Genomic DNA, 20,348 nt, shown 5'->3' on the forward strand with positions numbered 1-20,348 from the left:
GCAGCCCTCCAGATGTTTTGGCCTACAACTCCCATGATCCCTAGCTAACAGGACCAGTGGTCGGGAAAGATGGGAATAGTAGTCCAAAACATCTGAAGGGCTGAAGTTTGGGGATGCCTGGTCTAGACAATGTAGAGATCCCAAGATACTCAATGTTTTAATTTGGCAGAGATGATTGATATAACACACGCATGCACACAAATGAGTATGCAATGGACAGTTCAGTTGACAAGTGAACAGACTTTATTCAATGCTGGAATAGGCACTGTGATCACATAACTTTGCATACGAGCATGTTTGTATTAATTACATTTATTGTGATTACATATTTTACATTTTTAAAAAAGTGACACACACATCAGTGGCTTTTCAAGGGCCAATTTTGAAAACCCGGGACCCATCTGAAATGCAAGGACAGTTCTTGCGAGTGAATGGCACATATTTTCTCAAGGCCTAAGCTGCCTTTTTGCTATCTTTTTTGCCTGTGTGTACCAGCACCTTCACCTCTGTTGAAAACCCATGGGGCAGAGAAGCTGCGCAATCTCCATGTTGAGATGCAAGAACTCAAAAGTCCAAGCTTGCTTTCTGCATTGCTTTAGCATATACAAAAACCTGGAGAAGCAATACTTCCAAAACCCAGAGAGTTTTACTCCCAAATTAACCAGGAGAGAGTCTATGCGGGGTGTCTTCATCGCCGAGCACGGCGGGATGAAGCACGTAAAATGGGAGTAGTTTTGCTCGGCGTCTCCGCATCCGTCAGTTCAGCAGAGAGTTCTGAAAGAGAAGAAGGCACCAGCTGGTTTGGGAGGGAAATGGCCTGTGCACTGGGTGATAGCTGCAGCAAGCTTCAAGCAGCAATCTACCATTTAATGAAATTCTAACCCACTTTTCAATATAAAAATGTTTCCAGGGTGGCCAACGGATCAAACAGGAAATTAAGGAAACGCACAAGAGGTGGCTCTGTGTGTTCATGCCTCCATGGGGAGAAAAAAAAGACCATTCCAAACTGAGACCCCTCCATCTCAATGTTCAGGCACATACGGAACATAATCTCACCTTCCTCTGGGGTGTTTTCCTCATCGCTAGAGAAGACAACAGAAACTTTGAGTCTTGAAGTCTTTCTGCGGGGTTTGGAAACACGGGGCTCTGGAGTGGTGAAGGACGAGTCTGCCTCTCTGTTGGCTGCATGCAAAGGTTGCCGTCGGGAGCCTGCGTAAGAAGTGGGAGTTTGAAGAAGCTACAAGAACACAGACTGAACATGCAAATGATTAAGTAGATACTACTTTCAACCTAGCAGTTTGAAAGCACGTCATGGTGCAAGTCGATAAATAGGTACTGCTCCGGCAGGAAGGTAAGCGGCGTTTCCGTGCACTGCTCTGGTTCACCAGAAGCTTAGTCATGCTGGCCACATGACCCAGAAGCTGTACGCCAGCTCCCTCGGCCAGATGAGCGCCACAACCCCAGAGTCGTCCGCGACTGGACCTAACGGTCAGGGGTCCCTTTACCGTATTCATAAAGCAAAAGTGGGACACTTAAACCACACATACCTTTTCCTAGCCTGTCATGGATGTTTCAGTTGAGATTCCTCCATTTTTGGGGTTGGACTAATGACCCTCAGGGTCCCCTCCCAATTTTACAATTTTGATTCCTAAAGTTTTCCCAAGCCTACTTCTACAAGGGACAATTCCGGTGCAAGGTGCTTTGCATACCATCTCCAAGTGTGCCGCCCCACAACTAAGATGGAAGGTACAAGCTCTGGAGGCTAATAGAAACCTGCAAGTTAAGTTATACTGCCAGATCGCTGAAAGTTTTCCCCCCAGTATCCTGAGGTTTTTTTGTGCTTTCATTAAAAGAAAAAAAGGCTGCAGGTCAAATTTTCCTCGTTTCAAAGAAAACCCAAATGTTTTTCTACAACAGGTCTACAAAAATCATGGAATGAGGATGGGCATTCTTTAATCAACCGTGATAAGCTACCCCAGCACTTGCCTTTACACGCCTTATAAGCTGCTGCAAGAGAGAGACTGTGAGCAACATCATGGCAGAGGTGTGTCTACAACTGAGGTGAAACTGTCAAGCTTCCTTGCTATTTTTGCTTTTGGATGCTGTTAATGTCATTTTGTTAGATTTGAATTGTTTCATATTGTTATATTTGCTATTGTTATTTCATTACATTATTATGAAACTGTTTTGCAGTGTTTGATTTTGAAATGCGTTTCTCTTTGTTGTAAGCAGCTTTGAGCATGATTTATCTGTGGAAAAGCAGGAGACAAATAATACAATGGGTGACAGACGGAAGTCCTATTCATTGTGTATATTTCCCAGTGTCTCTTGCGGCACCCTCTTTGCAACTGTTGCGCCATGGTGGCCTTGAGTTCAATTCCTCTTAACCCCTCAAAAGTTTAGAAAAATATTCCAAGAGTTGTTAAAAAAAACAACACCCTATCAAGCTAGTGAAGATTTGGCACTTTGCTTTAGTAGGCAACCCTGAGCGTTCATGCTGCCGAAAGGTGTTAGTGCAAACTCTTAAACTGTGGACATACTTGCTGCTGCTTTCTTTGTCGTCCGGGGCGCAGGAGTATTTCTGACTTTGTGGTCTATTGATTCCCTAGGAGGATCTTCAGTGAGAGAGTCCAGGCCCCTGTTGTGGCACGTGCGGAGCTTCTGCTCGAATTCTTCAGCAAGAGCCTGATAAATGACACCACATGCAAAAGCAGAAATCAACACATATCACAAAACAAGGAAAATATTGCATGTCTGGATGCCAGCAGTTGAAGAAACTTGATTTTTCTTTGTTTCAGGAGGAAGATGGCAACCTCTTCCCTGCCCTACCTAGGGGGATGGGGGGGACGACCACAAAACACAACAAAGGCCCTCACCTTCATCTCAGGCTTAGTGGTCATTCTGCGAAGCCGGCTCAGCACAGTCAGGAAGCAGTTGTAAACAGCTGCATCCTGAAGCTTGTCAGCAAAGCAATCAAAGTTGTCTTGCATCTTGCGAAGACCTCGTTCTGTGAGAGGAAGCAAGGTGAGGCAGTACGCCAGATCATGGTGCTGACGCTCTGTTCTGCAGGAGAGAGGCAAAAAAGCAACCCGCCTTCAGCTTCAGGGATTGCAAACCAGCTGCAACAAGGGAGGGTGTCTTGTCTTTGCCACAGTGGCCAGGGGATTCTGCTCTAGGTGGAAGTGTCCTGGCTTGCCCTGAGAGGTAAAGGAACCCCTGACCATTAGGTCCAGTCGTGACCGACTCTGGGGTTGCGCGCTCATCTCGCATTATTGGCCGAGGGAGCCGGCGTATAGCTTCCAGGTCATGTGGCCAGCATGACAAAGCAGCTTCTGGCAAACCAGAGCAGCACATGGAAACGCCGTTTACCTTCCCGCTGTAGCGGTACCTATTTATCTACTTGCACTTCGACGTGCTTTCGAACTGCTAGGTGGGCAGGAGCTGGGACCGAGCAACGGGAGCTCACCCCGTCACAGGGATTCGAACCGCCAACCTTCTGATCAGCAAGCCCTAGGAGAGAAGCCTGCAAATGGCTCTGCACTTCTGCTGCGAAGCACAGAGCCCTGACTGAAAATGAGGGCTGGGTTTCATCCACTCTCCTTTGTAGCGCCAAAGCTCATCTCACTCACCTGAGCCTTGCCTTTCCCTTGCCATGGTGAGCAAGGCTGTCAAACCCTGGTTCAAGGTTTATGGCACTAAGGAGATACTAATGCCTAGCTCTAATAAGAGCTGGGAAATTTCTGCCTGGGCTGGACCGCTTCCGATTGAAAGCACCATCACCACTGACATTGCTTCTTTACCTGCTGCTAGGGCCGCTTTGGCAGATAAGCTTTCAAAAGATAGTGAACAAAGCAGGAGATCCGGAAAAAGGACCTTGCTGTGGAATGTCCTGAGGAGTGCTTTACATCCTGTCGGCTCCTGCAGCCCAGCCCAAACCACTTCACCCAGAACTAGGCCTGCCTGTTGTATGCAGAAATCAGGAAGCGGAGAGCTAATCAGAGACACAGGACAAAGTACCGACTTGCATGAGCATTTCATACTATTTTCCCTAACAGCCTGTGCAAGAATAGTTGGAAATTGGTAGCACAAGGATTCGGGGCCATTCGTGGAAGACGGAATAAGAGATTTCAAAGACAGAAACAACTAAAGGAAACATCCAATAGCATAGCAAATCACACTGAACACAAGATTTTACTAATGCTATGCTTGGGTTGCTAATTCACTTTGTTGAAGCACTGCAGAAAATCTTGGCTGGCTGTAGCTGCCTCCTCAGTTTCTGGCAAGTATTCAAACTGGACAAAGAGCTTCTTTCTAAATAATCAGCACATAACCTAGAAAAAAAAAGGCTGCAGACACTGCCATTTAGGCACACCTCTTTTATAGCACTATAAAGGATTTCTATGCCCTAGTCACTGGCTCTCCCATTAAAACTAGAACAATACCCTTCTTAATTTCAGAAAAAAACCCTCAGGAAAGCTTGCCTTCACTAGCTTCAAAATAACACACACACTCCACCCTAGCAAGATTGAAAGTATGGCAAATAAGGAAATCATAACTACTTCTGTCCCCCCCCCCCTTTTTGGCCTGCCACTAATAATTCCTGCAAGGACACTATGCAGCAACTTCAGAGAGACAAGGTGCAGTTCTGACGGACTTTCTCCCTGCCAGGGAGATAATACAGTCTGGCAGGATCAATCCCTCCACACCCAGAAGCACTACAGATTTCTATAGCTATTGGTCCACTGGCCAACGGATGAGCCCAGACAGTCTTGCCCACTGAACTGTCTCGCAGGCAGGCCAAGTGCTCTTCATCGTCTATTTGTAACTTCCTACGGTAAGGCAGTAGTAACATGGAGCTTTTGCTCCCCATGACTCGTTATCATACTTTTGTGAAGCAAGCACACCCTTTCCATCCAATTCTCACCCACCAAGTTCCTTATTCCAGAGCCCACAGCTTCTAATTTCAGGATCTAGTGGACCGAGTTGTGTGTTCCCTGATAGCACATTCCCCTGGCAATTCCTCACTCACCGAGCAGTCCGGAATCGCTGACAAAGCTTCTCCACCAAGCTCTCCGTCTGCTTCTCCTTTGTGATATAAGAGAAGAGCTGCCTGTGGAGGAGAGCAAAAAGAGGAATGAAGGAGGCAGTTGTTGCTGGCCCCCAAGGGTTCCATAGTTTCACACAGACTCTCCTATTGCAGCTTCCCTATCAGCAGGAGCTACAAAGAGTAGGAAGGAACCAAAAAAGGAGAAGCCTATCCAAACATCCGACGCCAGAATTTACAATGCTAGTCGATTTATACAAGAGCATTGTTACCAAGAATGGCAGCTTCACTCTCTGAAAACAGTCTTTAGCAGTGGAGGGAATCGGGAATGTTAACATGTAATATTGAAATTAAAAGTGAGCCTCACAGGAACCCGTATGATGAGAAGAGACGGACCTCCTCTAAGTAAAGGAATAAGAGTCTCACCAAGCCCTCTCTGCAAACTTGAATAGACTTGGGATCCCAAAACGCTGCTGCATCCTGCAGGAGCCTTAAAACAGGACAGGCATTAAGGGTAAGTTTGGCTCCCATAGTGACTCCTTAATACAGCTTACCTGGATAAGACCAAGGATTCAAATGGCGGCCAGCCAAGTATCTCTGGGAAACCCACAAGGTGTGAAAGAAGCAACATGCCTTCATCAATCTGCCTCCCAGAAACTCGCATGTCTGAACCAGGAGATTCAATCTAGCCAGTTGACACGTCTGTCCCTCCCCAACCTGATACACTGTTCTGTTTTCCATTTTATATCGAGCAAGCATTTTAGGACAGCCATTAGCAAATTTGGCCTGGTACCACAGCTGCACCCTTCTGTCAGCCTGAGCACATAGGAAGTTCTGTGCCTCAAAGGAGGGGCGGGTGGGAAACACAAGCCAAAACAAGGCTACCTCATAACGATGCGGAAAGGCTGCTCCTCTATGCCGGAGTCTGGATCTGAGAGACGACTGATGATGTCCGGGAGCAAGTTGTACACAGCGTTATCCTGCATGGAAAGGAGCAGAAGTTGTTGAACTGTTGCTCCATTCGACTATTTGTGCCCTGAAAATGGGCCCCTGGATTCTAGAGCTTTTGGGGATTCTTGGTTAAGATACACTCTAAAACCAAGACAGGAGTCTGACCCAGAGACTGCCTTTTTGTTTTTTAGCTAGGGATACAGAGAGAAGCATCTTTGACAGAATGCAAGCACAGCCACCTGCAAGCAAGCCTAGAAAGAGCATAAGGGCTCTGTCTCTCCTTGGGATAAGCAGGTGCCACTTTTATCACAAAGTACAGAAGGATACTTTCTGAGAATGGGAAAAAAGGAGGAGGATGTCTAACACTAGCAAAATTGTTTGTTTGTTTTTTGTGTTCTTCTTGGTGGAGAAAGTAGCAATTTGATCTGTTTTGGAACATTTAAATATACAATCAAAGCAACACACTGGAAAATGTACTAACAGTTCATGATTAAGAACATTTAGTTCTGGTGGCCACTGAACAGGGACTCACAAAGTTTGGCTAACCTTTGTTGCCTGGATCCCTTCCAACTGGCCTTCTGATTGGGTTTTGTGGCCGAAACTGCACTGGCTGTCCTAATGCAGGGGTGGGGAAGCTCAGGCCCAAGGGCCATTTGCAGCCCTCCAGGCTGCTCTAACTGGCTCCGTGTCACACCCTTGTCTTTGCCTGGCTGGAATGTGTCCTTGAACTCTGATGCCTTGTGTGTCTGGATGGAGGACAGAGGGGTGCATAAGTGTGTGCAGAAAGTCTTCAGCACAAAGGTAATGTTTACATTTGCTGCTCATCCATGTTTGCCTCTACCCTGCCTACCACTGACATGTAACCCTCAGAAGGGAATGCACCCCCTGGCTGAAAGGGTTCTGCATCCCTTTGCTAATGGACGAGTTGTGGCAGGAGATGGACAGGGATATATTATTATGCTTCATTCCCTGAGGCCTCTCCGTAATCAATCGTGCTATCCTTCTGGGTTGGCTTTCGGATAGTTTGGGAAAGCACTGTGTTAAAAGATGTGCTCCAGGTCTGAGGTGGTTTTGAGGGATTAATGTTTTACTTTCTGACCAGATGAGGTCCCATCTCATCACTCACGCTTTTCAACATCTATATGAAGCTACAGTTGTCCAGAGATCTGGGCAACACCCAGCTCTCTCACTCTCAACAGATCTGAGGAAGGCAGTAGAATCCGAGAACTGTTTGAAACTCAATCTAGTTGCGATGGGGATATTGCTGGATGGTGTCGCCTGATTGATGATTAGGCTTTGGCTGGGGTTGCATTCCCCTTGAAAAAAATTAGTTGTACAGCTTGGGGTGTGCTCCTTTGTCAGACAGAGAGATCACTAGGAGTAAAAGTAAAAAAGGTAAACGACCCCTGGACGGTTAAGTCCAGTCAAAGGTGACTATGGGGTTGTGGCGCTCATCTCGCTTTCAGGCCAAGGGAGCTGGTGTTTGTCCACAGACAGCTTTCCGGGTTATGTGGCCAGCAGGACTAAACCGCTTCTGGTGCAACGGGACACAGTGACGGAAACCAGTGCGCACGGAAACGCCGTTTACCTTTCTGCCACAGTGGTACCTATTTATCTACTTGCACTGGCGTGCTTTCAAACTGCTAGGTTGGCAGGAGCTGGGACAAAGCAACGGGAGCTCACTCAGTCGCAGGGATTCGAACCGAGTGCTTTCTACTAGCTCTGGCTAGTATATCAACTGTGTCTGTTCCAAAAAAGTCAGACTTGGCGATGGTCATTCAAGCTGTAGGAACCTCTAGACTTGACCTCTAGGGATGCACACATAAAATATTTGGAGACTTCAACTGGTTACTGCCATATTGTCTAGTGCCTACCAACAAAGAACAGCATCATAGCTTGATTTGGACCCATCTGCACTGTCCTTTCTGTTTCCTCTGCTGGGACGGTGTGCTGCTGTCCTCGTTATTTTGTATTCCTGTGATGAAACAGGAATTGAACCTCAAGCTTACATAAGTCCTAGTGGAGGAGGTGAAACCTTGGGAAATATAGGCATTGGCCAGCAGTGAATGAGTGTGTCACCGTCATAAATCCCAGATTACTAGGAAGTTTCCACATAAAGGGGAGTTTCAGATTTACAGGTTAACTTTGAGGTGAAATTCAATTTGCATCTTCCTCTGTCCTGAGTGGGCATGTCCCAAACCAAAGTGCTTAAGCCCATTTCCGTTTTGAATTGTCCTGTGCTGCTTTTTTAATTTTTTTAAAAAAGGAACTGAAGCTTTTATATGGCAACTACAGTATACTTCATATAACATTTTAAAAGCATAGTAAGTGAGCAAGATTGATGCTTTGCACTCCAGAAGTTTTGCACGATGCCCTTTTGCCTCACCTTGCCAGAGAGTTCTGCGAAGAAGTTCCGAGCGAGTCCCACTATGTCCTCCTCTGGGTCGATGAGAAGAGCTGCCATTTCGCTCACCTGCCCCTTCACTTTCACCATGTCCTTCAGGATCAGGTGAGTCATAACCAAAGCAGCTGTCTGCCTCACACTCCGACAAGGGTCCCGCAGCCTGAGGAGCAAAGCGCCCCGCCCCCAGCAACAGTAGTAAGTAGCCAGGCCATTATCACCTGATGCTTCCACTGGACTCCTGCAGGCTTCCCCCCATCTGGAGAAGTCCTGCTCCTGCTTCAAGCACTGTTGCGTGTTATTACAGCCCTCCATCGCCCAGATTCAAAAGCCCTACACCCCTCCCAATCTTCCTTACCAAAGATTTACCTAGCATAGAGGTGGGGTGTCCAAGGCTCCACCAAGTTGGGGAAGCGAATGGCCAGGTCTCCGGCGGCAATCATGAGGTTGGCGCGCACGCTAGGGAGGGCGGATTTTTCCATCATGGTGAAGAAAAGCCGCAACTGAGAGTCACAAAACTCTGAACTGAATGTGAACGGAAAGGGAATCGGTGTCAAGTATGTCAGAGTGGTGGCTCCAAGTTGTTGAACTTGGAATGGAATACAGAACCATGCAAGAGGGGTTCGAGAGGAGCAGGAAGGGGAGGATCACAAAAGATAAATACCTGATCATGCAAAATTTCCCAAGAGCCAATGTGGCAGCGGCTGAGAGTGCTGGATCACTGTAGAGTCCGGGGTTGTTGCAAATCTTGAGTACCAGGGGAATAAAAGTTGAAAGCAACTGTTTTCCTATACAGAAAGAGGCGGTAGAGAGGTTGCAGCAGATCAGTCCAAAATATAAGCCTACAACTGTGGCTTCATTTGTGTGATGGTTTCTCACAAACTAAGGAAAGTAGCCTACAGCCTGCATGCTACATGCATGTAGTATTTCTGTAGTGGGCAGGCTTGTTAGGAACGTGAGTTTCTAGGGAACAGGAAAATCATCTCCTCTCTTTATACCAATTGCTAACACAATTTACATATTCCTGCTCAACTAGCTTACATTGTATTCCATCAAGGAGCCATTACCACCATATCCATAAAGCACTGGGGTCTCCATTGGACACCTGCGGGAAGTACAGTACCCTCAGATCTCTCTCCCTTGGCATCTGCCAAGGGTCCTTGCCCTCCCCCCATTTTAATTTTTATAAAATAGTTTTTTGGGGAGGGTTGTTTGCCTGTTTTTCCACCCATTTATATGTTTCTCTGTGCGTACACACAGAGATAGGTGCTCTTGTTGCTTGTTTAGAGAGTTCTGAACATTGCCAGTTTTTCTTCCCAGAAATTGACATTTTGTGGAACTCAAAGCGCTCTGTAAGTCAAAGCTTTCCCAACTTTTCATGTTGGTGACACACTTCTTAGGCGTGCATCATTTCGTGACACAGTAATTTAGTTTTACTAGAAAACTGGAGGTTCAACTAACCCCTTTCTAGCCCCGAGGAGCGCAGAGAGCATTCGCACGACAAACCTACACACTGCAGGCGACACACTAACATGCTGTGACACACAGTTTGGAAAGCTCTGCTATACATATTACCAGGAATCCTTACATCAGGTGCCACCAACCCTTTTGGGTCAATGGGCATGTTTACAAACCAGAGTTGTGGTGGATTACTCCCCCCGCCCCCAGTGAAATGACTATTCTATTTGCTACAATAGAATATTTATTTCAAGCTTAATATATTTTTTTTGCGTGTGTACGTATACTAGGGAAGGCTTTTGTGGATGCATGTGCATCTCTGGGTGCTGCCTCCGCAACCCTTGCTTCACATGAATCCTTTAACGCAGGTCACTCTCATACCACATTGCAGACAGGCTGAGAATTCACAGCAGAGCCAAGATTTATGGGAACGTTTTGATCTGAAGTTCAGTTTCTTAAGACATCTAAGGCATGGGAGATGTGTGCCAGGAGGAAAAATTCCTACTCAAACAGCAACACTCACCATCCAGCAGCTCTGCCTCAGTAATGGTGCGGATGAGCTCTGCTTCTGTGTCGTCAGCAGAGGCCCCAACCAAGCCAAGGTCCTCCTCCATGGTGGTATCATTCCCAGTACTCTGAGCAGAGAGAAAGAAGCTGACAAAAGTTAGCACTTTCTCTCTTCCCCTCCGGCACAGACCGCCCAGCTTAAAAGCAGGGGAGAGTTAAGTGCAAAGAAAGGCAGGACACTGATAACTCTTTATTTACCAAAGCCAGGCTAAATGTATTTCCCTCGGAAGTTCTAAATGGCAGACTGAGAGCTGCACCCTCTATCAGAATAGGCTTTGCTTATGTTCCCAGGATGTCGATTGTACGAAGCAATCCTATTGCTTCGTACCAATGAATGATAAAGCAAGGAATCAACTGATCAAACCCTTACTGGCAAATTTGCAGGGGAAACCTGAAGCCTCCCATATTAAATATCTTTTGGAAGACAAGTCAAATGATATTACACTGGCCATGGCAAAGTTTCTTTCAGAGGTTATAAGAAACAAAGATCATTATGCCCTAGATGAAACAAAATGACTGCCTTGGTTCTACCATCTGTCTGGTCATTTTAACTGTATCTAGTTTTGAAATTGTTTTATGGTTTATGGGTCTTTGGACCGCGATAAAAGTATTGATTGATTGGTAACTCTTGTCAGGCAGTATTCCCTGCACCTCCAATTCCAATTGAGGAAGCACTTCCAGAAAATTGGGGCTCCGTCTCTAACTCAAGTATTGGGGATCTACTTTGCAGATCAGATTCATTGGTTTTTATAGCAGAGCGCAGAGCAGAGGTCAAGGGTTTACAAACAAACTGAAAGATTTTGAATACCAAGCAATTCTAGCAAGCGGCATGTTTGCAGCATAAGATGTCCAGGAAAAGGATCCCACTAGTCCTAATGGGATAACATGGAACAACCCGGACTCTTTGCATTACCTTTGTAAAAACAGTGTCAAACCAGGTATGATCAACTTGTATAAATATCTAAGGACTTAGTAACACTCTGCTTCTCCTCCACCTTCCAGATGAAGCAGTGACAAGCAAGCACACCTAGCAAGGGACTTATACAGAAGGATCAGCTCAGAAAGGTTTGGCAGAGGGACCTGCAGAATTTTATGGCCAGATGAGAAACAGAGATCAGTTCCTGCTTTGGTGTCAAAGTGCCAGGAGGCCAATGAAGCAGCAGTGATCCAGCCCCCTCACCTTGCCATTCTGCACCTTCGTTTTGCTTGCAGCCTTTTCTTTCGCTTCCCGTTCTTCCCCAAGGACTCGGCGCTTGCGTAGCTCTGAGCTCACTGACAACTCCAGATGTACAAGCTGCTGCAACGCCACATCCCCAGCCAGAGAGATCAGATGTGTCAACACCATGGTGTCAATAGTGCTAAGGTCATCAGCAACCTTGTTGGGAGAAGATGGCCCAGGCTCTGGAAGCAAATTAAAACTGTTTCATGGTGCATTCGCAGTCTGCCCTTATTTTTCAGCGCTGCACATTTACTACCCAGAGTCCTTGTTTTGCCCTGTATCTAACCTGCCCATCTATTGGGTTCTTGGTAATCTCTTTTCCATTTCACCCTTTCTCCTCACAGCCACATAAGAGTAAACCAGAAGGAATGGGGGAGTTTCCCACCTCCAACTCACCTGCCTCAGTCCCTTCAGACTCCAACTTCTCCAGGGCCTGCTGGCTGCAGCACTGCAAGATCTGAGCACATATTTCATCAGGCCCTTCTGCCAACTGATAGATGAGGGCAATTGCTGTCTCTGTGAAAGGGATCCAGTATGCACTTGATCTAGCAAAGCCTGAAGAAGAGCAGAAGGACTACTTATATTAGGTAAGGCAACAAGCTTGCATACAGGCTCACCCATTGTCTTGCAGTTTCAGTAACTCACCCACAATTATCACTTCGCGCAAGCGTTCAAAGAGCTGATGTGACTGAGGAAGCCGGAAGGAATGACTCCTTTTCTCAAGGCCAGGCTGTAAGTAGAAAGAGAACGCATCATGTTTTTTCCCAGCAAAACCTTGCCCTGTTTGCCTTTCGGCAATAAACTGATTAAATGTAGCAAAAATAAACAGTTCTAATTTAAAGCTACCCTCGCGACTGCTCCGTGAGTTTGGCCAAGCACAGCAGCTTGAGATTTTCGCATCAGAACTCAGTCCTTTATTCACAACAACGGTTAAATGACACATGCTTGGTCAGATTGGGCCGTGGCACTTAAAAGGGTACTGGAGAGGCCTGGCTTTTGGACAATGATCTGGAACTGGAATGGGGAAACTTTCGCCCTCCAGGTGTTGTTGAACCACAAATCCCATCAGTTACAGCAAGCATAGCCAATGACCAGGGATAATGTGAGCAACATCTGGAGGGTCAAAGGTTCCTCACACCTGATCTAGAGCAGGTATATTCAACATTCTCAGATGCAGGGCCCACTTTTAACCCAAACATACCCATTTCTTAATCTTTTACCATCTATATTTGCATAGTGGTAGTTGTCCTGTTGCAGTCCATTTTGGATCAAGCCACAACCCACTAGCACAGGCACCCCCAAACTCGGCCCTCCAGATGTCTTGGGACTACAACTCCCATCATCCCTAGCTAACAGGACCAGTGGTCAGGGATGATTGGAATTGTAGTCCCAAAACATCTGGAGGACAGAGTTTGGGGGTGCCTGCACTAGCAGGTCACAACCCACCAGTTGCAGACCAGTCTACACAACATACTGCAATATTGTGGAGTGATTAAAAGAGCATGAATTCCCCATAGCAGAAAGTGTCTTCCAAATGCCAATTAAAAGGTAGAACACTAGGCACAGTAGGGCTGTTGTAAAAGATGCAAGGTGAAGGAGGAGAGTACTCAAAAACATGCTGTTTAGTTGCACTGTATAGTTACACTGAATATTATTACAGTTTGGGACAAAGAATAAATGCAATATTCATTCCTGATAAAGCTCCAAGACCCAGACTTATCGAAGTTGGGTACACCTGTTGTGGCAGAAAATGCAAGAACAGAACTTTATACCCATCACAGGCAGATTCTGACCTTCTGGCTACTGGCAATTTTGGAGATGGCATTGCACACTTCTCGGGCAAGGCGATAATCTTCATGCACTCTCTCATCCAACCCCACTGCTACCAGAACATCCAGGTTGCTCCCGACAATCTCAGGCTTCCCTCTGGTGAAGGCAAAAACATATTTCGTTAGAACCACATGAGGGTGACTCTGAAGGACTCAAGCCACTAAAATCCAACTATACCACAGAAGCAAAACAATCTAAGAGATTATTCCCCATGCTTAGTTATGCATTAAGCCTCAGCTAGTGGGAGACAAGATAAATTTATTTCACTGGGGTACCACAACAGTAAGACGACTGTGGCTGATATCTGACTTGTGAAATTTGTTGGCCCACACAAAATGCAACACCTTTGAATGCTGGTGAGGACCACATACCTATGGCAAAAAGGGCAATACAGCCAAACCAACCAAATTTCAAGATTACTTTGGCTTCCCCTCACCTACCTAACCCAAGAGAGTGAGGGTAGAAAAGAGCAGGAGCATAGGGGTGGGTGGTGAGGGAGAGAAACTGTTGCTTTGAAAGAGACAGGACTAGCATTGGGTGGGGTTCTCTATCAGAGAAGTTTAACAGTCTGTCTTAATTGACATGACCCTGCCTGTGGCATGACTGGGAAGAGTAACCAATCTCAAGCTAACGTCCTCCACTAAAGAGAGATCATCAGGGGGTTTGGGCTGGGTGTTCATCAATATGCTGATGATACCCAGCTCTACCTCTCTTTCAAATCAGAACCAGTGAAAACGGTGAAGGTCCTGTGTGAGTGCCTGGAGGTGGTTGGAGGATGGATGGCGGCTAACAGATTGAGGTTGAATCCTGACAAGACAGAAGTATAGTGGTACCTCTACTTACGAATTTAATGCGTTCCGAACGCACATTCGTAAGTTGAAAAAATTTGTAAGTCGAATCCCATAGGAAAGCATTGGGAGAAAAAATTTGTAAGTCGAAGCAACCCTATCTAAAAATTCGTAAGTAGAAAAAATCCTATCTAAACCGCATCCAAGATGGCGGACGGAGCTCTGTTCGTAGAGTTATTCGTAAGTAGAGGTACCACTGTACTGTTTGTGGGGGACAGGAGACAGGCAGGTGTGGAGGACTCCCTGGTCCTGAATGGGGTGATTGTGCTCCTGAAGGACAAGGTGCGCAGCCTGGGAGTCATTTTGGACTCACAGCTGTCCATGGAGGCACAGGTTAGTTCTGTATCCAGGGCAGCTGTTTATCAGCTCCATCTGGTACGCAGGCTGAGACTCTACCTGCCCGCGGACTGTCTCGCCAGAGTGGTGCATGCTCTAGTTATCTCTCGTTTGGACTACTGCAATGCGCTCTATGTGGGGCTACCTTTGAAGGTGACCCGGAAACAATTAATCCAGAATGCGGCAGCTAGACTGGTGCCTGGGAGCAGCTGCCGAGACCACATAACACCAATCTTGAAAGACCTACATTGGCTCCCAGTACGTTTCTGAGCACAATTCAAAGTGTTGGTGCTGACCTTTAAAGCCCTGAAGGAGCGTCTCCACCCCCATTGTTCTACCCGGACACTGATGTCCAGTGCTGAGGGCCTTCTGGCAGTTGTCTCACTGCAAGAAGCCAAGTTCAGGGAACCAGGCAGAGGGCCTTCTTGGTAGTGGCACCCGCCCTGTGGAACACCCTCCCACCAGATGTCAAAGAGAAAAACAACTACCAGATTTTTAGAAGACACCTGAAGGCAGCCCTGTTTAGGGAAGCTTTTAATGTTTGATGGATTACTGTATTTTAATATTTTGTTGGAAGCTGCCCAGAGTGGCTGGGGAAACCCAGCCAGATGGCGGGGTATAATAATAATAGTAATAATAATAGTAATAATAGTAATAATAATAATAATTTCAGTGAGAGAGCAGTAAACCCAGTGAGAGAGCAGCTATGCAGTAAACCCTTGTGCGGGCTTCTGTTAGTAAAGCTGGTTGGTTGAATGCAACTCCAGGTCTTTGGAATGACAGTAGTTGGGGGGAAACTGCATTAGAAAGGATTAATCTAAGCTTTTTGCCAGCACACAGGAGGCTAAATTAATGACTCACCGTGCCATCATCCCAAGAAGCATGATGGCAGCATGGCGCTCCAATGCTGAACACTGCAATTTCTCTGTAAACTGTTCCCAGAGCAGCTGGACCACAGCAGGTTTTATTTCATCTTTTTGCACAAACTCAGAGATCTAGGGAACCACAAAGATTATCAGGGGAGAAAAAGCAATCAATTGTTAATTGTTTATTTTTTTAAAAAAAGCATGTAAGTTATTCCCCCCACCCCTGAGTGAGGTCAATTCTGTGCAGATTAAGTGGATGGAATAAATAAGTTGCAATTTTGAGCAGCAGAGTGCTTTTATGCTGCAGAAATTTGGGTGAGTTACACACACACACACACACACACACACACACACACACACACAGTATATAGGAGTTCTATTCCAACTTTTCAAAGCTACTGTCAGGAATGTGGGTTAAGAGACCAATCTGGTTGACCAATTTCCCTTTCCCACCCCAACACAATAATTAAACAAGGACTAAAAATACATTACAATATACAAGATCCCAATAACAACAGACCAATAGTCCATAATTCTCTTCCCAACAATATCCAGCATGATGCTTCAAAGCTGTTCATAAGCAGGGCACGGAAGCAACAACCTTCCTCCTAGTACTATACTTGCCCCCCAATAGCAGGATTCAGAGGACCACAGCCTCTGAACAGAGGTACAATTTGATCTGCAAATTTGTCTTATCCCTCCCTTTGAACTGAGATCTAAGCAGGTGGCCACCAGCATAGCAAATTCCACAAATTATGTGTCCAGGGAAGTACTCTTTTCTTTAACTTGCTTCAACCAAATTACCACCCAATGTCAGTAAATTGGACCAATCTGAAATTGTTCTGCCAGATATGCCTATATTAGTAAGTTCCTCAAGAGCTCAAAGAACTCAAGAAAAAAAACTTTCAAAACAGGCTTATACTCCAAGTCAAGTGTGATTGGGTTTGTGAGAGGTGGTCTGTTACAGGGGAAAGCGCACTCACAATTTCTCCGAGACACTGAGTAGTCCCCAGTGACGCATCCACCAGGAGGAGGGAGAGAGACTTCACCAAGTGCTGGGCTCGAGCCCTGTGTATTGAAGAGAGGCAGGAAGAGAAAAGAAAAAGATAAAGGATTTAGAGATTCTACTTAACAGCTGTCATGATCGCAAACCTAGATTAAAAAGTTGAATGGGGACTACACCAATAGTAGTAACTTGACATAGTTCATAACCAGAGTATTCATTTAGAGGGAAAAGGCAGTTTGAGAGATGCATTGCTTGTTATGTGAACCCCAAGGAGTACACTGGATTTCAGTCTGACAGTTTAAAACAGACCTCAGGACTGGCCACACAGAAATAGTATGCTTGATTGTAACTGCATCTTCTCCACGCCTCCCCGAAACTCCCAGTTAAGATAAAGCACAATCTACTCCAGGCATCCCCAAACTGCGGCCCTCCAGATGTTTTGGCCGACAACTCCCATGATCCCTAGCTAACAGGACCAGTTGTTGAGGAAGATGGGAATTGTAGTCCAAAACATCTGTAGGGCTGAAGTTTGGGGATGCCTGATCTACTCTGTCATGGCAGGTGGAAGGGTGTCAGCCAAACCTTTCAGAGTCTCCACTAGGATTCAGGTAGAGCGTCCTGTAGGCATCCAACACAGCATCTCTGATTCCTGGCTCTTTGGACCATACAAGTGGAAGCATTCGACGTATTCCAAGAACAGCCTGAGGGACACCAAACTGAGAGACTATCACAAAGAATTCAATAGCTTCCTGCATAACTGGGGGGGAAAGAAGAGAAAAGGATGGTGAGGGCACTTGGTTTTCTACTGCATCTTTAAAAAAAACACCCAGATGTCTTAAATGCTGCAATGTTCATGTTACATTTCTGTTAGGCAGCCTTGTAAATGAGCCACAGCAAAAGTTACTAGCCAAAGCATGTAATTGGCCTCCTGAGGGGTGGCAGAAGGACGGAGAGCTCCACCCTGCCTGCTACATCTCTATCCTAAGGAGAGGATGGTGCTTTCGTCCTATGGCAGTAGACCTGGTTTCAATGCTAGACACATAGGAGGGATTGAGTGCTCCACCCCTCCTCCACATATTGGACCAAAGTTGTTTATAGGTAGCTAAGTCAGCAGCTAAGCAGTCTTCAAAGGCAGCCCCTTGTGGAACACGTCACAGTAGATGTTCAACAAGATGGGGGACAGAATAGAATCCTGCAGGACCCCATAAGATAGAGCCCATGGTGTTGTATAGGACCCACAACCATCTTCTGAAACCCCTTCCAGGAAAGACTGGAACCACCACAAAACAGTGCCACCCAGTCCAATGACCCAGGGTACCCTGGTATTGAAAGCGGCTCAGAACCAATTGGGGTGCTCTCCCCTAGCCTAGTTCCTGCTGTAGATCACCTAAGGTGACTAGAGTTGTCTCTGTCCCAGAACCAAATGACTGAAATGGCGGAGTTGAGATGCCATAACATCCTTAAACTTCTCCCCCACCCCCCCAATACTGGAGACCGTCTGGCAATTCTTCAACAAGATGCGATTCATGGAGGGTTTTGCTTTTTAAACAAAGATCTTAACCATGCCTCTTTTGAGCCTGATGGAAACAGCTCTGTCTCGGAGACAATGACCATTCCCCTTGCCCACTCAACCAGTTCCCTCTTCTGCTAGGGCTTTTATAAGCAAAGAAGGGCAAACGATGAGCTATCCTGTGATAGGCATTACTTCACCAAAAATTCTGTCCACATCCTTGGGCTCCACAAACTAAAAAACAACATTATATAAGACTAGCATTATCAGGAAAAGATAAATAAGGAGTAGAAGATTACACCTACCGGAGACTGAGCTTTCATACATTAGTCTGGAGACCAAGCTCAAGGCTTCCGTGATTTTTGCAGAGAAGTTGTAGGCATCCTGCAAGTACTGCACCAGCATCTCCTGCTTTATTAACTCTTCTGGAGGCTGCTCCACTTCCTGGGCTTGTTCTTCCTCCCCATCTGTAGATTCTTGGACACCACCTTCAGCCTGGGACCCTGAAACACAGAAAGAAGACCCATGCAGCTCCAACACACTATCATAGAGGTCTAAATACAATGGCATAGAGACCTATATTGCAATGGTGAATTTTTCACCACATGCAGAGTCTGATGAAAGATAACAGTGTTCTCCATGTTTCCAGACAAAGGTCCAGTGTGGCAGGGAACTAGTGTCAATCTAACAATAGCTGTAGCCACTATGATGTATATAATATGGGAGTGGATGGACAGACTAAATTTCATTAAACATGAGTGGGAGAACTGAATCCATCACCCCTCCCACTGTGCTCTATTGCTTTGGGTGCTTTTCTTCCATCCTGATTCAAGAGTGGGAGTGCGATGGGGTCAAGGGAACATGTTTGGGTGCCTGACTGCTGAGAGGTATGGTGAAGAAGGACGAGTTTAGCTTCCACATCCACAACCCCTTTTTGATTTCGGTACCTTCCACTACTCACTTCATATGAGAAAAGACACACAATTAGATGCAATAGCGGCATCCACATTTGTTTAGTTTGGTCCTCATAAAGAGGGGATACTGGAGCCAACCAAGCAGCAATGTGAGGTGGAGCACTAACAGTGTCAGTTTGCAGAAAGTATTGTCTGATGTGATCTTTCCTATTCTAATTAATTCAAGACGGTTCTGGAAGCTTCTCTGTGTGAAAGAAACAAGCAAAAGGTTCATGATGTTTGGGTTATTCCTTCAGAGAAGCTGAGTACAGCTGGTTTAAACTGGTTCTCTTATCTCTTTCTGTCAAGGTCATGCTGACTATAAAAGTAAGGCCAGTAGGAGCCTGTGCTTCACTTTCTCTTTCTATCTCTTTTCTGTCTGTTTTGTTCTGTTCTGTATATAGCATTAAGGTTTAGTCTTATTATAGTTACTGTAAGCGTAAGTTAAGTCACCTGCAACTGGATTTCTTATGGACAGTGCCAATCCTAAAAGTGTTGGATTTGTGACCATTATGCTCATTTGCCGTCAGTAGCAGTAAAGCTCTGTTGGATGAAATATTTATTGCCTCTGGTCTATTATTTTTTTTTGAATCCTGCAATGTGTTTAAGATGTTACTGTGCTAATTATATGTTGAGGTTCTACTCTGGATCAATATTGAATAGAATTTCAATGACAAATGGATGGTTACCTATGTAAAGTGTTCTCAACACGCTCAGGATGAAGTCTTCCTCATCACCCTTTGTTCTTGGTCCGCTGAAGGGCTCCACTGCCTGGAACTGGCGCATACCTTGTTGTGTCAGATGAATGGCACCCCTGCATTGAAAGCACGTGTGGCAAAATATGTGATCCAGCTGCCCTTCGCACACTCATCCAGCTCATCTGAGAGATGCAGCGTCCCCTTATAATTACTTGCGGGGGAATATTTGGGACACGTAGCTCCCAAGAAAAAACCCCACCATACTGCAATGAGAAGCACACAAATCCTTTCTGGGTTTACTCACTTATAATTGGATTTCCTTAACAGCTGGATGATGCTCTCAAATAATCGTTCTGGGTTCTCCGTCTCAAGCTCACCCACCTCTTCTTCTTCCTGCTTTCGTGAGCAAAGGCAACTCTTCAAGGTCGCTTGAAGCTCTGGCTGCATGGCTTCCCACTCCTCCTCTGGGGGGATCACTGCAGCTGCGAGGTGAAATGAACAGCAGTGAATGGGAGGTTAGTATTCTATAGAGCAAGTGGTGAGGGAACCCTTTTCAACCCAAGGGCTGCATTCACTTCTAGGCAACCTTTCAAAAGCTACATGACAGTGATGTACGGGGCTAGAGGCAAAAGTGGATGGACCAATGAATGGAGATGTTACT

At 45.9% G+C, this 20,348-nt stretch overlaps 1 protein-coding gene across 1 annotated transcript in view; it reads right to left on the reverse strand.

Moving 5' to 3' along the window:
* Nucleotides 1–225: 225 nt before the first annotated feature.
* The window catches only part of NCAPD2 (non-SMC condensin I complex subunit D2), a 28,976-nt gene continuing 8,853 nt past the window's right edge, over nucleotides 226–20,348 (reverse strand). Inside the window, exons 12-31 of the mRNA XM_035141283.3 lie at nucleotides 19,992–20,169; nucleotides 19,679–19,803; nucleotides 18,342–18,539; nucleotides 17,109–17,283; nucleotides 16,504–16,588; nucleotides 15,516–15,649; nucleotides 13,434–13,566; nucleotides 12,286–12,370; nucleotides 12,037–12,195; nucleotides 11,602–11,822; nucleotides 10,378–10,489; nucleotides 9,061–9,184; nucleotides 8,766–8,921; nucleotides 8,382–8,559; nucleotides 5,930–6,024; nucleotides 5,030–5,110; nucleotides 2,877–3,063; nucleotides 2,541–2,685; nucleotides 1,057–1,209; nucleotides 226–774 (exon numbers count right to left, since the gene is read on the reverse strand). Coding sequence (XP_034997174.3) covers nucleotides 689–774; nucleotides 1,057–1,209; nucleotides 2,541–2,685; nucleotides 2,877–3,063; nucleotides 5,030–5,110; nucleotides 5,930–6,024; nucleotides 8,382–8,559; nucleotides 8,766–8,921; nucleotides 9,061–9,184; nucleotides 10,378–10,489; nucleotides 11,602–11,822; nucleotides 12,037–12,195; nucleotides 12,286–12,370; nucleotides 13,434–13,566; nucleotides 15,516–15,649; nucleotides 16,504–16,588; nucleotides 17,109–17,283; nucleotides 18,342–18,539; nucleotides 19,679–19,803; nucleotides 19,992–20,169 — 2,810 coding nt within the window. The 3' untranslated portion in view covers nucleotides 226–688. The remainder of the gene's footprint in view (nucleotides 775–1,056; nucleotides 1,210–2,540; nucleotides 2,686–2,876; nucleotides 3,064–5,029; nucleotides 5,111–5,929; nucleotides 6,025–8,381; nucleotides 8,560–8,765; nucleotides 8,922–9,060; nucleotides 9,185–10,377; nucleotides 10,490–11,601; nucleotides 11,823–12,036; nucleotides 12,196–12,285; nucleotides 12,371–13,433; nucleotides 13,567–15,515; nucleotides 15,650–16,503; nucleotides 16,589–17,108; nucleotides 17,284–18,341; nucleotides 18,540–19,678; nucleotides 19,804–19,991; nucleotides 20,170–20,348) is intronic.

This window comes from Zootoca vivipara, chromosome 15 (genome assembly GCF_965207765.1).
Source record: "Zootoca vivipara chromosome 15, rZooViv2.hap1.1, whole genome shotgun sequence".
NCBI lineage: Eukaryota > Metazoa > Chordata > Lepidosauria > Squamata > Lacertidae > Zootoca > Zootoca vivipara.